The sequence below is a fragment of the Fomitiporia mediterranea genome (assembly GCF_000271605.1).
Source record: "Fomitiporia mediterranea MF3/22 unplaced genomic scaffold FOMMEscaffold_3, whole genome shotgun sequence".
Lineage (NCBI taxonomy): Eukaryota > Fungi > Basidiomycota > Agaricomycetes > Hymenochaetales > Hymenochaetaceae > Fomitiporia > Fomitiporia mediterranea.
The window spans coordinates 711,793-727,242 of record NW_006760388.1 but is presented as its reverse complement, the minus strand read 5'-3'; the positions used below and the strand labels follow the sequence as shown (position 1 = coordinate 727,242).

Below are 15,450 nucleotides of genomic sequence, written 5' to 3'. Positions count from 1 at the left end.
TAGTAAGCAAAAGCAAGCTATTCAAACACTTGTAATGGCTTGTAAGCATTATAAGCAGATATTACACTGTCACAAATTAATAAGTATGTCTTAACCTTGTAATTTAGGAAGTATATTATAATCACTTGTATAACTTGACAATTTATAAAATTATATCAGAAATTGCCAAGTTTTAAAAGTATTTTTTCTTGCTTATTTAACATTGTACTTTCCTTGCTTAACCCCCCAGGAAGATTATAAGTAATTGGACAAATTTTATAAATTTTATAAAATATACAAGATTACAAGCAAGTATAATACTTAAGACTTTTTTGTGAGGCTCCTGCAATCACTTTTGTTGAAATCAGCACTTTAGAAGTAGAGGCTTAGGTATGGAAAGTGGATGAATAGAGTTATAATCATGTTATATGCCTGAATGCTAGTGCTGACAACATTTGACCTTATGGCAAAGGGTCTGTTAGAGACATGCATGCCTGGCATGTGAAGGAGATCAATTACTTTGTATAGCCAACTAGCTTTTGACAATCGGCTCTTAACCTTGGAATATCCTGGACCAGTCCGAGTTCCAGCCTGAGTTTCTTTAGTACTGCTCCCTCATCTGTCATGAGTCTGTTGTCAGATGTAAGGAAACTCACTGTTCCTCACAAGAGAATTCTAATCACCCTTAGTTCACTCAACTACTAACTAGGATAATCTAGTACTTGAGTGAGGGGTCAGGGGAAAAGAATCCCCTTTACCTAGCAGTTGATACTGTCTTTTATAGGGGTATACACATGTAGATACATGAGGAGGAAGTGTAACTAACTATAATGAGAATATATGTGCTTGTGGGTCCTACTGTACAATGATCTGATACAATCAGCAATGTAGTAGTAATAAAATACAAACCAGTAAATCAAATCCTTACACTTGCCCTCTAGCATTTAGTCCTAAATGCTAAAAATTAGTAAAAAGGTAGTGAACTTACTAAAAGTAATAGTTAGTAGCAAGTAAATAATAAAATACCTTGCCTATACATATGGGAAACATTCTTGTAATGTATTACTGCCTCTCTGAACTGATTCAAAGTTGATCTAGTGAGTATTAAGACAGTAGTAGTGTTCTAGACAGTGAGTAGTATAGTTCTAAACTATGTGAAGCTAGATAAAACATTAATAAAATTAAACATGGTCATTATTACTGTATAGTCAATTAGTAGGAAAGTTGCCTCTTGATTGTTACTATTGATACAACACTTTTTAAAGAGAATCAGTAGAGTTCCTAGGGAGATATAGTGTTTTGGCTCTTAAGTATTCTAAGACACACAGTGTAGATTAATATGTACAGAAGTAGAAATTCTGGCAGTGTAGTAATTACAAATATTCTCTTCTCTTGTGTCTTTAGGAAGTACAGAGGTAAATCCCTGATTGACAAAACTATAGTCTTCTTCCTTAATAGAATGTATTAGTGTTGTGGATTCTAGCTGACCTTGCATGTTTCTCTACTTCTATAGAATAGTTATACAATAATAGATAGTAGAGATGTATTCTAAAATTCCTCTACTATGTCCTTAATTTTTCTAATAGACTAGTTCCTACAAATGTAGTACCTTATACTTGTATTAATAGAATGTCTCTAAATGTGTACTCCTTTGTATGTAATAACCAACTGTGATACAAAACTGGATATCCTGTTAAGCTCAATGTTTAAATACTAATTGTAGAGTACAACCTAGAGTATAATATTTGTCCTTGAATGAAAATATTGTCTCAAATTCAATAAGATTGTAAGGTATGAGTCTAATATTACTAGATATGTGTGTATATACATAGTATCTCTGTGTATAATGAATGTCCTACTGTGTTCTCATACTGTTTCCTTGTGTCTTGACTTGTTTGTGTTTTTGTAAGTTGATTGATTTGATTCCTGAATTGTCTGAGTATACTTTCACTGTCTCATAGTACAATGTTCTATTACAAAATGTCTAAGTAGTGTTCTCTACTTTCCTAAGTGCTGTAACTGTCTATATACTATATTGTTCTATGTATGTCTCAATAAAATATCCTGTCTGTATGTATAGTAGTACTGCCTGAAGTCCTGAGTGTATGCTACTAATTCTCTGTTCATTTAGTAAATCTATGTGTGGATCAATACATTCTAGCATTAACTTCCTGTCTTTCTGTGTACTTGTCCTTGTACTAATGTATTCTTTCCTTGTGTACTTATCATGTGTCCTGTTTCCTATAGTACTAATACTGTCTGGTTCTACAAAGTCCTTTACAAAATTGTTTCATAGTATCTCAAGTAAGAAAAATGTGTGTTCAAACATGATTGTATGCTCAAAGAGTGTGTATGTAATGTAATGTGTGTGCCTCTCACCCTCTTGTTAAAATATGACTTTATTTTCAGTGTAAAATGTCTAGTACTGTTCTAGAACATATTTATAGTGTTTGGAGAGGTTCTCTACATGATTTCATACTTTAAACTGATTGTAACTACTCATTCCTAGAGTAGATTAAACTGTATCATTGTCTAATAGATGTCCTAGAGCTTTCTAATACTTAATATCTCTCTGTAGGATTGGAATATCATTCCTGTGTACTTGAATAGTCTGTTCAATCATTCCTAATTTACTATCACTCTGATCTTTACTAGCTGTATGTGTATTGTCTTTACTTTCTCTTAAAGTAGTGTAATAATTTGTTTGAGTGGATTAAGCAAATTGAGCAGATTGTCTAGGTTCCAAACCTGTTCTCTAACTTAAAGTCACTCTCTAAACTTCTATACTTTGTTCCATACAAAGTGTATCTGTTCCTAATCTCAGTAGTGTCTTACTATCATTCTGATACATAGATTGTAATAGTTTGACATTCTGTAGATTGTACTTATTATTCTATAGCTTGAATATTACAATCCTTACTATGTATCCTAAGTATATGTATACTAGCACATCTGTTTGAGTGCCTGTAATACTCATACAATGTTTAATAAAGTATCCTGAGTTTATTCTAATGAATCCTAATTGTCTGAAAGTGTATTTCACAATGTAATACCTTATGTTCTCCTAAAACTGTGTTCTATACAATATATCCTTGTAGTCTGAGCTGGTTCTAACATTTCTGAACAATTCTTCATTATAAACTGAATAGTTTCATAGTGTAACATCCAATTGTACCTTATAGAACATTGTTCTATGTAAAGTTCTTCAATCATACTCTGTACTAATCATTTCTTCAATTCTGAAGCTAGAAATGTTTGTTCTAATATTGTAGAATTGATATACCTGAATGTCTGAACATTCTACTAGTTCTGAAATTGTCTGAAGCAGTTCTTCACTTTTGAATACTTTTCTGTACTAATTAGAATTGACTGTGTATACATATGTCTGTGTCTTTCTATTACTGTCAATATATCTCTATACCTAATACTTATTCTAAAGTAGTATTATCTTATTCCTAATGTATATACACTTTTCCTTACTCAATGTACTAATGTCTGTCTTTCAATACATAATGTAGCCTTCTAACTTAATAGAATACCTGTGTGAATTGTTTAGATTGAAATATTTCTTAGTATCTAAGAGTAGTTATAGTTTATAGTCTAGTAATGCTTAATAGATTGTCCTGCTTGTACAGTTTACTATTTACATTGTCTTATAAACTATAATACTATCTAGCTAGTTATATTCTAATCTTCTAACATTCTCAGGTCCTTTCCTAATGTTCTAGTACACATTCCTATTGTCTGTAAACATCCTATATTTCTTAAGAGTGTTGTTTTGATTTGTGGCTCTAAGAATTAGTAGTAGTGTCTCTAAAGTGTTTATATATGTATTGTCTTGTGTCTATAGTGTCTTAGATTCCTTGAAACAATAGTTGTATGTATGTTTCCTAGTCCTTTCTATGTGCCATATGTATTCATAATCTTGTAGAATCCTTTCTACACTGTATACTTGTACTTTCAAGTGTAAAATGTTATTATATACTGTATACAATTGTTTATCTTAATGTTTAGACTTTCTACAATATTTATTCCTGTACTAAATGTCTGTAGTATGATGCCTAAATGCTATAGTCTTATAGGGTCTCAAATATACTGAATTTGCCCTTTCAAATGTGTTGTTTGTATGCCTGAACTTGTGTTCCATTGTGAAACTCTTTTGTTCTATTACTGAATCCTTAGTAGTACTTTCACAAAGTATTCAAATTAATAAAACATATATATTGCTACTAGATATGTAAGAATCTGTGTCATAGTCTGTAATCAACTCTAATTCTATGTAGTTCTTACTGTCCAAGTTGTCTACTAACTTATCTAAAGTAGTGTAACTAATACTAACATTACTAGATGATAAACTATTATCCTACACATTGTTTACTCTGATTGTATTATGAGTAGGACAATTCCTAGCTAAGTGATCATCTTGTTTGTAAATGAAACATAGTCCTTTCACTCTCATTTCATCTAATTTCAATTAGGAATAATGTTTGAAACCTGTAGTGTATGTTCTATGATTGTTTCCTGTCTTACTTTTATACTAGTCATTGTTCCTAGATAGATAATACAATTGTCTAGCCTTTCCTTTAGTGTTTGTACTGCTTGTATGTGTAATATCCTGACTAGAGTCACTATAATCTGAATCATTACTTTTACTATCCTGTAGAGTGAATTGATTGTTTCCTGAATTATTAAAACTGTCTGTATACAAATAATTACTCTAAGAATCAATATTACATCCTTACATATTAAAATGTTGTCTAGAATCTATGTACCATTTGATTCCTATGGATTTATTTGCTTTTTCAATACTCTCAAACTTATCCTTAAAGATTGAGTAATCTATAGTGTCTGGATTCAAGCAATCTAATTGTAATTGCCTCTAGTACTTGAAATTCAATCTATACTATGTCTGTCTAGTTAATTCTTGCTGAGAAATGTTTCTAAGATTTGTTACTTTCATCTCTAAGTTGTACAAATAATTCTGAATATTCCTATTACCTTGTTTTAAAGTGTTGAACTCTTTCCACAGTATTTTAGTAAAGTTAGAAGGGAAACAAAAGTCTATAAGTTCTCTAAAGAATTAAGCAAGTGTTTATTAATACTTATAGTTTACAATCTTTTACAAATAGAAATTTATTACTTTTCCCTTAATAAAACCTAACATTATCCCTACTCAGCTCTTAGGGAAATAATAAAGTCCTAATTGTTTCATGTACTAATTAACTTTAATAACAAACTTTGTATACTTCTACAAGTCTGGTTTACCTGAGTATACTGTAGGAGCTATTAGTTCTGTACTGTGTATCTGTATCTTCAATTTGAGGAGTTCTTTGTTCTGTTTCTTTCTCAAGCATTTCTTATACTTCTTAGTAGTCTCTGTATTACTTGAATCAATGTTTGACAGTTTGAATAAAGCATTACTTTGATTATTGTCATTAGATGAAGAGGAATCTGAATTATTACTATCTGAGTCTGATCCTAGGTTGAGATTTCCCTTTCTCTGTATTCTAGAGCTCTGTATTGTTCTGTATGTGTAGCTATTCTTTGCTAGGCTCTCTGAAGGTCTTACTAATACAAATCTGCCTTTCTGAACATTTTTTAATGATTCACTATACTTGTGTTCATTGTTTGTTCTTAAACTACTATTAGAACTATTCTTATACTTACTATACTCAATATGTAGCTTTGAACTGTATAGTTTGCTACACTCTGAATCAATATTGTTCTCACTAATACTACTAGTGTATACCTTGCCTGAGACTGCTTTCAATTGTAAAGTATTGTTATAGGATTGTTTGTTCCTTTTATTTTCACAAGGGATACTCTAATGTTCTGAAAAACTTAATGTTTTTATGTAAGACTATATATATCCAGGTATTTTACTTTCTCTCTTATTCCTAGACCTGGCTAGAGTGTTGTATCTGTTGTAGTAGTCTTGTATATTGCTCCTGTGTAATGTATAGTTGATATCTACCATGTATAAGGTTAAACACTTGATTTTGTAAGTGTATACTTGATTTTCACTCTCTAAATCAAGTACTAATCCTTGTAGCTCTAATTTACATTCACTTTTACTATCCTCAAAGTACTGTTCTGTTAATACAATGTCTGTTTTGCTTAGATAGTCTGAATTGATTTCATAATTGTATTGAATGCTTGACAGTTCTGGTTTTCATTCTGTTTCTTGTACTTTGTGTTTTCCTTTTACTTTATACTTTCCTTTTACTTTCTATGAATGTAATTGTTTGTCTGGACTCTTGAGTGTTTCTTCTACACTCTTAGATTGATAGTTCTGATCTCTATTGTCTGTAAGTACTATAGCATGTCTAGCTTTTGTTCTATAGTCTGTCTAAAGTGTTTCACACTTTTCTGTTACTATACTATTAAGTCTACTCTTGTTTGATAAAGGAGTTGCTTTCTCCTCTTCCTGATACATTCTATTAAACTTGTACATTCTCTTATTCAAATCACTAATGTCTATTAAACTGTAGAATGGGCTAACATGTTCTATGTCTATCTTAATTACTCTAACTCTTATAATGTGTCTAAAGGTCTTCCTTACCTTCTAGAAGTCTTGTTCCTTATCAGATCTCTGTAATTCTAATGTCTGGCTCTTCTAGCCTTGTCTGTTACTCTTGTTCTTTGAGTCCTGGCTACTTTCTTTACTACTGAAAATGGTCTTAAATGTCTTATTACCTTCTATATTACTGTTGTCAATGTGTTTCCATTCTGAAGTAAGTGTGCTCACTAGATACTCATCTACACTCTCACTAATACTAACTATATACACTCTGTAACTCTTGTACTAGCTTACAAATTCCTTAATACTTACTGTTAGCTCTTTATATTAACTTAGTGAATCCTCAAACCAAATTGCCTGTCCTCTATTAAGTGAATCCTCAAACTCAGTAGTCTTAAATTGATCAAGTAAATCCTCAAGCTTAATTGCCTGTACTTAGTAAGTTGAATCCTCAAACTCAACCTTCTGTACTTGATTAGACAAATCCTTGAATCTAATTACTTAAGCATCTTTACTCTTTGTACTACTATTTGTTATTTCTTTGAGCCTAGTAAGGTCAATACTTGCTAGTGTCTACTCTATAGTGTACATTTGTCTAACTATATGTGTTAGTACAGTTACATACCTTAATTCTACATTATTAGTATGTAGTAGTTTATTAGAGTGTCTCTAACCTTGTGTAGACAAGGACTTATCACCTGGGATAAGTTCATCAGGTTGTCTCCAGCCTACAAGGGATGAGGACTTACATTCTAACATGTTAGTATTAATATTCAGACTTGGGTACTCTCTAAGAATCATCTGTTAAGACTCAGCAGTTACATTGTAATCAATATCTAATAGATAATCTTGTTGTCCATTGTCTGTAAACTTAATGTGCACCTGTTTGTTCCTTTTTGCCTTTACAGATGCCTAGTCCTTGACTCATCTGATTAATACAAACCTTTAGCATATCTAGTACTAGTCCATATTAATATGTGTTAATGTGTTCTAAAAGCATTCTACAGTATTCTGAAGCATTGTGAACCTACTAAAGGCTAATCTAGTAAGTAGTCTCTGTTTCTACTTGAAAATCATAACTTTACTCACAAAAAATTCCTGATAGGTACTAGACAACAAGGGAGACCTAGGGTTGATCAGACTCTTTGGTTCCTCAACATCCAGCAAGAGGTTTCAATGCTAGGTGAGTACAGTCAAAAATATGTAAGGAAACTCACTATTCCTCACAAGAGAATTCTAATTGCTCTTAGTTCACTCAACTACTGACTAGGATAACCTAGTACTCAAGCAAGGGGTCAGGGGAAAAGAATCCCCTTTACCCAGCAGTTGATACTGTCTTTTATAGGGGTATACATGTGTAGATACATAAGGAGGAAGTGTAACTAACTACAATGAGAATATATACACTTGTGGGTCCTACTGTACAATGATCTGATACAATCAGCAATGTAGTAGTAATAAAATACAAACCAGTAAATCAAATCCTTACATCAGAGGAGCTTCGTCCAAAGAAAACCCTCGTAGGTTCGCACCAATGCGGAGCGCAGCAGCGGCAGGTCCAAAACCTAAGGAGTGTGCTGCCCGCGCAATGGCTCGTTCAAGCGCTCGCCCGCCTCTTGTGAAGACATATTTGTCTAGAATACGACCTGGTCCAGGAAGATCTGAAGCGGTCATTGTTGAGGAAGAGAGATGCGAGAATACGGAATTTAACGACTGGACGGAGGCCACCCGCCTGAGCGGCCGGCTCGAGCATTCGCTGAAAGGTTCCGCCTTCGATTGGTCGGAACGCATTGTTTGCGAAAAGTGACTACTTGGTTATTTTGTATGGAGGACGAGAAGAGTTTAACCATTGTTAACGATGATATGGACATGAAGGGGAAAGGAGACGACGATAAATACCAGGATAATTCAACTATTGAACTGATTGACGGTGATTGTACTGTAAAGCGGGAGCAAAATAGGCTTGACTTCGATTGATTGCGATCATTACCATAAATAGTAAAAACTCAATGAGAATCACGGCCAATTTAAGCCGAAAATAGCGAGGCAGTGTTCAAAGTGATGGTTGTAGCACAGCACGCAGATAGAATTGCTGGTTGATGACATGGTTTAGAACATATGCTGTCTCTATAAATGCCCAAAGATAAGTTACCGCTGAAGGAATTGATATACAGCAACGATAGCTATGGATACACTCCGAATCCAAACATGTATGTACAATATCGTGAACATTTAGAATCATAATTCATCCTGCTTAGATTGAAGCAACGAAATAGCAGAATATCCTACAGGTGGCTGTAGAGAGATTGAACATTCAGAAACACTTGGAAAGTCACGTTGTAGCCATCCCGGGAAAGGCTTCGGTGTAACCTGCCTTACCACATAGAGGCTCAGCCTGCGGCTTCAGCTTCGTTAACGAAACAAAAGAGGCATTGGGAAAGAGAGTCTGCGCGGCTGAACTGCAAAGGGAAAGGTAAACCTCAGTCAATGTAGGCGAATCGAGGAGGCAATAGAGATGCTTACGACTCAAAGATATTAAGGGCGTCGCAAATCAACAAATCGCGAAGCTTAGCGGAGCGCGTTTCCAATTGTTCGAGGAGCGGATCCCACGTAACAGCGCGATAAAGCATTTCGAAAATCGTTTCAGAAAATAGATCTATACCCTCGGGATCCGGCTCTGCTAAAGTGACCAAGTTTCCGAGCGTGGTACTCCCAAGTCTTGGTTCGTTGAGACACTGTTTTAAGCAAGAATAGCATCTACATGGCCGAGTAAGTTCTGTTTGAACGAGATTCTGCATGCAACCTATAAGTTCTCTCCAGAATCCAGTCATAGTTGCGCTGTTGAGTTTCACGAAGAATTCAGCCCCGCGGGAGAGGAGGGAGTGTCGGAAGATGATGCCAGTGAAACGCAAAGCTGCGAAAGAAGTGTGAGGGTTCCTGTTAAAATATCATGAATACACGTTTCACAACAGGGTCCTTTGACATACTCGCAATACTTGCGAATCATCTCTGCACTCGGAAGGTAAAGGTGCCGGGGACACGTGCTCCACGGACTTTGCTGCTCTTCAGCATACTTTGTCTGTTCTGCCAAATGGTCAACTAGACGGGCGACGCTTCCCGGATCGTCCAAGGGAGTGAGACAAGCGAAAGTCATCCGAGCAAGCGTCTCTTCTAGCAGCTCATCGTCAGTTACTCGACAAGGCGGCAAACTCGCGCGATCACTTTTGTTGAAATCGGTACTTTCGAAGTAGAGGCTTAGATATGGAAAGCGGATGGATAGAGTGATAATCATGTTATATGTCTGAATGCGAGTGCTGACAACATTTGACCTTGTGGCAAATGGTCTGCTATAAGAAATGCATGTCATATGTGAGAGGGACCAATTACTTTGTATAACCGACAAGCTTCTGACAATCGACTCTTAGACGGGGAATATCCTGGACCAGCCCGAGTTCCAGCCTAAGTTTCTTTGGTGCTGCGCCCTCATATGTCATGAGTGCTGTTGTCGGAGGAGTTTCATCTAAGGAAAATCCGCGCAAGTTCGCACCAATGCGAAGCGCAGCGGCAGAAGGTCCGAAGCCTAATGAATGAGCAGTCCGTGCAATGGCTCGTTCAAGTGCTCGCCCGCCCCTCGTGAAGACATATTTGTCCAGAATGCGACCAGGGCCGGGAAGATCTGAAGCGGTCATCGTTGAAGAAGAGAGATGTGAGAATGCGGAATTTAACGACTGGACGGAGGCCACCCGCCTGAGCGGCCGGCTCGAGCATTCGCTGAAAGGTTCCGCCTTCGATTGGTCGGAACGCATTGTTTGCGAAAAGTGACTACTTGGTTATTTTGCACGAAGGACGAGGAGAGTGTACCGACTGTGGGTGCTGACACAGACACGAAGATGGTGGTCTTGGGACAGGGGATGATGGGTGTAAATCGACTAATTGTACGGCAAAGTCGAAGTAGATAGACTTTGATTTGTTGTGATGTATTACGATCATTCCCATAAATGGTAAAGATCTCAATGAGAATCACAGCTGATCTAATACGAAACAGCGAGGTGCGCTGCGTCAATCAATACCTAATATAAAACGTGTCTTTGCCAGCCAGTCAGAGACTGAAAGCACGAAGATTAAATAGCGGTGGTACAAGGATTTGTAGCTTTGTCTAATTTTTTATATTGTACCGTTGATTGTGGACCACTTGAAAAGGAAAGAGCCTTATGGAAGAAGGTACAGCGTTCGTCATGCTCGATTGATGACCAGAAGAGAGGAACCACTCAGGTTTGCTGCGGGTGGCAGAGTACGTAAGGGAATCGGGCGGTGGATATGCGAAATGCTCCCTTCATGAAACTCGGAGCGTGCAGACCTTATGGTATCTGAGCGACTCAATTTTCCCTGCCTACAGAGATGAACAAGATTATAGTCAACAAATGACACGAATAACAGTTGAGAGTGAACTGACCGGGCCTTGCGGCGAGAATATACGACGGCTTGCTTGACTCCGTTCATCCGACGATGTACGTATCGCATCGCAATAATAGTCACGATTACCGTCACCGAAACAATGACTCCGGAGACAATTCTTTCTTCGCGGCTTTCTTTGCCTTTTTGTGATAGCCGTAGATAAGAATAACGTATTTCATGACAGTTTACAACTCACCTATGCCAGTCGTCTCTAAGACGACGCCGAGATAGACAAGCGCAGCCTGTTTCGGAAGTGATAGAGCCGTTGCGAATATGTATACGACAATATTCATCCCGGAAGTTGAAAATATGACCGTCAATACTAAATGAAGCCTGTGATTGAGCTTGGAAGAAACATCTGAATCTGCGCCACTGACAATGTCCAGGGATTGCACTGAACCGTGCAATAAGTGCGACCTTGAAGCTCCCTTCTCTAATTGCCCTGACAAGACAGGCATAGTAAAGGCTCCTCTGTTCTACTTTAGCACCTTTCGCCTTGCAGCAGTACCTGAACGCGCTGGCACATGAAGTCGTTAAATTCTAGGTGAAAATGCATTGTAAATATCAGGTACTTACTAGAAGTTACCGATCTCGCCAAGAAGAGTTCCAGCAGCTGTAATACCAAATCCAATCCAGAATCCCCAGATGACTCCAGTAAGCATGGCTACTATCTCATGGCCGAGAAGCTGCCAATAACAACGTGCATATAGTGTAAAACCTGAATCAATGAGATAGAAATTGACTTACTGGTGGAAATGAAATAACGAATAGAATGGTAATCGGTATAAGCCATCCACCGCGTATCCTACATGCACGTGAGTTAGATATGCATAGCATACAAACGCTTGCATGGTGGTGAATGGCTGAACGCACTCTCGCAGATGGCGTGCTGTCGGTTCAAGCGCATTCACAATTTTCTTGTTGAAACGAGCGAGAAGAACGGTTAATGTGATGACTATCAGTGCTATGGCATAGTACCCTGATGAGGATAAGTGACTGCGTGCCATTGTTCTTCTAGGGGGTACCCACATATCCTGTCTTTTCTCAGCCAAAACCTCCAGCTACGCATACGCTGCCAATCAATGAAACCATTTCTATTGAGAAAGGCCGTCTCTGACGGCGTAGGAGATGGTGTACGCGAGACAACTCTCTCTATAACAGCATAATCTTCGGATCCAACATTGTCTGAATGCTTTGATTTGTGTTTGGAGAACTCGGAAGTATGTGTGGGTCCAACCTGGGGAGAGACTAGAAATGGACCAGCTGTGTAACTAAAAGAGGTAGCGTGGTAATGATCAACCATATACGCACTATTGCGATCCTCCTGTTGAATATTACGATGCATATCGACTTAAACAGTGGCAATTTTCTGCGAGTTTGGTTTAACGTTCTGTGGGCAGCCCCAAAGTTGTATCTCACAGCCTGCTTGTCTGCACTTGCCTTAAATAATGGGACAACTGCCGCATCCTTATCCTACTGATCGTGTGAATGTCCGTTGCTGTATTATCTTCGTGCTGTAAGCCTGTATTATGCACATCAGCGAAGCATCTACACAGGTTCTTTTAATCAACAAATTTCGTAGGGTCCGTTATTTCCACTCCATCTGATCCCGTGCATTGCCTCGCCGGCCGCCCACTTCTTTCAGTAAACTATCTGATAGGTGCGGGTCGTGTGCCGTGGAAGCAGCAGACTCTCCTTTACAAACACTTACTTAGTGTAACTTGTTTAAAGTGCTTTGACTTCATACTTGACATGTGAATGGTGAAGAAGTGAGCTACGTGAAAGGAAGGAAACAACAACAACGTTGTGGCTTCCCCGTCAACTATTTGGTGTACAAGTCATCCCGATCTTCGCTCAATATCATCTTGCAATTCATTTCAAGAATAGAACTAGGCATAATGACGCCGGCCAGTGAACGAAAATGCGAGCCTTGTCGCTTAGTCCAGCTTGTATGCCCTGAGTCTGTCCATGGCTATTTACAAACTCGGTCTTGGTCCTCTGCCGCCCTTGACTTTAACGTCTCAACCCAGTAGGCAGGACAACTAACGATTGTCTGCGCTGGAGTGCACCGCATACTCGAAAGAAGTCAGACGAGTAGACATGTTTGCGCATTACTATCGACCAAAGGGATCGAGGCAATAGGGTCATCAGATTACATAGTTTTCTCGCTATGGTAGGAAGACTAAGATCCAGAGAAGTGTGTTAGTCTATGCACGATCGAGAGCCGCCTGTGAGGATTCCGCACGGGTCCTAGTACATGCAGGAGGAGCGAGAGTCAGAACGAGCACAGTGAAATTGCGGAGATCTTACCGATACATTCGCCGAGCATAAACGACGTCATGCTTAACCCGATGCATAAGGCGTCGTATGTAGAGCATGACAGCAATCGTGATGGTCACCAGCACGAAGACTACAACACCAGAGAGAATTCGATCTAATTGTCTCTCGTTACCTTCATGAAAATATTCATTTCGTCAGTCATGCATACAGGAAAATTTCTAGAGGAGGGCTCACCTGCCTCTACCTTTTCCAGGACATCCCCAATGTAAATAAAGGCAGCTTGTCTTGGGAGGGATAGCAATACAGCTAACACGAAGAGGAAGAAGTTCATCCCGCAGGTAGTGAATATAGGTGTGAACACTATAAGCAGTTGAGGGTCAATATGTGACAAATGTTCTTGACTGGAGACATCTACTGACGGTGTCCTGGGATTACAGTGTACCTTGTCAGGAGGGCGATTTTGAAGCTTCCGGCTCGAACGACTTTGGCAAAGCACGCATAACGAATATGCTTCTCCTCAAATTTAGATGCCCTGACCATACAGCAGTACCGGAAAGCGCTAATAAGAGTGCGAGTCAGTGAATATCACTAGCGAGAAAGTAATAGTCAAAGAAACGTACAGGAAACTGCAAATCTCGCCCAGAATAGTGCCAGCTGCCGTGACACCAATTCCGATCCAGAATCCCCAAATGATGCCAATAAGAATATATGCTAGCTCTTGACCCATAAGCTGCGAATAGGTATCCATAAGTCTACTGTACTTATTAAGTTGTGTATCGACGTACTGGTGGGAATGCTATGACGAACAGGATAGCAATGGGTATCAGCCATCCCGCGCTCATACTGGCACCAGATAGTTGTCAATTGGTTTGAACAGTGATACTGGGTGGGCAACTGTGAACTCACTCACGCAGATGCCGTGCCGTAGGATTGAGAGCGTGCACAATTTTTTTGTTATATCGCGCACCAAGAACTACTAAAGCAATGCTCATGACAAACATAACGTAGTTCACTAAAACACCATGAGAATCTGATTTCACAAAAAACAAAAAATAACTGGTGCACCGACCCAGTTTATTCCTTTCGAACCAATACTGCCACGTCTTCATGCGATGCCAATCAATAAGGCGATTGTTATTGAGGAAAGCAGTTTCCGACGGAGTGGGTGATGGTGTACGTCCACCGGAGCGGTCAGGGACATGGACATTATCTGTTTCTGTGGTGACTGATGCTTTCGATTTTTGCGTGAACGAATCGGCGGGAGCGTTATTTGTTAGCGGCTGAAGTCTAACGTAGTCCTGGTTGTAAACTATCAAGTTTGAAAAGAAGCAATGTTGTAAAAATCAACAAATTATACACAGAAAACAATTTTGTACGCTTACCTCCGCTCTGGCTTCCTGTTTGGTCTGTGGGTCCGATCATTTTTCCTTGTTCTTTTTCTTAGTCGATTTCTAGCAAGGATTCGAGACTTATATGCATGTCGAGCCTCTGTGCGTCCGCCATTGTCTGCGTTCGGTCTCGTATTCCGGACATCGTAGAAATGTGCGCTTTCGGTGCCCGTAGACCATTTCACGAAGAGACGAAGAGACGAAGCTCGCGCCGCAGCCTCCAGTTCGGCTGAGCGCGTCGCAGCGTCTCATTTCTTCGCTTCGATGATCGTCGGCTTTTCTTGGCTGTATGCACGTCCCTTCACAGCCTTCGACTGCGATCAACTAGTCGTTCCGGTCTATGCGGAACGGCGTAGCTGTAAAGTAATACGGTCTGCTGGGCTTCTCGTAGCAATTCATGGAAGGGTCTTGAACAACAATATTGAAGATTCAGACATAGAAGTTCAGAAAATCAGAGCCGGTTGTGCTCAGCCTTAGTTAGTCTTGTCCTTATTATAGTACACATGAGAATCTCTCTTCTAATAGTGACCGATCCGATACAAGGTTCGTCGCTATTACAGATTGCGGCGTTGCAATGAACTATACGTGTTAAGATAGTCCAACCGGAGCTACCGGGAGAGTCGGGGCCCTTGTGCTAATACTGCTTACCATGCAAAGGCAGTGAAACGCAGTTGCAGATTGAAGTAGCGAGGAAGGCATGTGTACAGTGATAAGCCCGCAAACCGGGGAACTGCGGAGTGCGTAGATCGCATTTTATGGCTGCGTATTTGATCGAGGTTGAATTTGCGTTCGCCATTGACGAATGTATGCCCCAGGTCCGGTACGTAT

At 38.9% G+C, this 15,450-nt stretch overlaps 4 protein-coding genes across 4 annotated transcripts; all 4 read right to left on the bottom strand.

The window, feature by feature from the left end:
* Positions 1-7,984: 7,984 nt before the first annotated feature.
* FOMMEDRAFT_152633 (uncharacterized protein) lies at positions 7,985-8,290 on the bottom strand (the record flags this gene model as incomplete). Its single annotated transcript, XM_007263420.1, has 1 exon — positions 7,985-8,290. One exon carries the CDS (start codon positions 8,288-8,290, stop codon positions 7,985-7,987), a length of 306 nt encoding a protein of 101 aa, XP_007263482.1.
* A 541-nt stretch (positions 8,291-8,831) lies between these two features.
* Positions 8,832-10,305, bottom strand: FOMMEDRAFT_165795 (uncharacterized protein; the record flags this gene model as incomplete). Its single annotated transcript, XM_007263419.1, has 4 exons — positions 8,832-8,958; positions 9,023-9,436; positions 9,487-9,828; positions 9,887-10,305. 4 exons carry the CDS (start codon positions 10,303-10,305, stop codon positions 8,832-8,834), a joined length of 1,302 nt encoding a protein of 433 aa, XP_007263481.1.
* A 427-nt stretch (positions 10,306-10,732) lies between these two features.
* On the bottom strand, positions 10,733-12,299 carry FOMMEDRAFT_152631 (uncharacterized protein; the record flags this gene model as incomplete). Its single annotated transcript, XM_007263418.1, has 8 exons — positions 10,733-10,889; positions 10,953-11,094; positions 11,151-11,276; positions 11,332-11,471; positions 11,531-11,640; positions 11,702-11,759; positions 11,828-11,933; positions 11,984-12,299. 8 exons carry the CDS (start codon positions 12,297-12,299, stop codon positions 10,733-10,735), a joined length of 1,155 nt encoding a protein of 384 aa, XP_007263480.1.
* An 862-nt stretch (positions 12,300-13,161) lies between these two features.
* Positions 13,162-15,418, bottom strand: FOMMEDRAFT_152630 (uncharacterized protein; the record flags this gene model as incomplete). The annotated part of the gene is made up of 11 exons (XM_007263417.1): positions 13,162-13,204; positions 13,271-13,406; positions 13,469-13,594; positions 13,654-13,793; positions 13,855-13,964; positions 14,020-14,077; positions 14,141-14,246; positions 14,304-14,521; positions 14,617-14,640; positions 14,704-14,851; positions 15,271-15,418. The coding sequence occupies 11 exons, from the start codon at positions 15,416-15,418 to the stop codon at positions 13,162-13,164; spliced, it is 1,257 nt and encodes a 418-aa protein (XP_007263479.1).
* Positions 15,419-15,450: the final 32 nt, after the last annotated feature.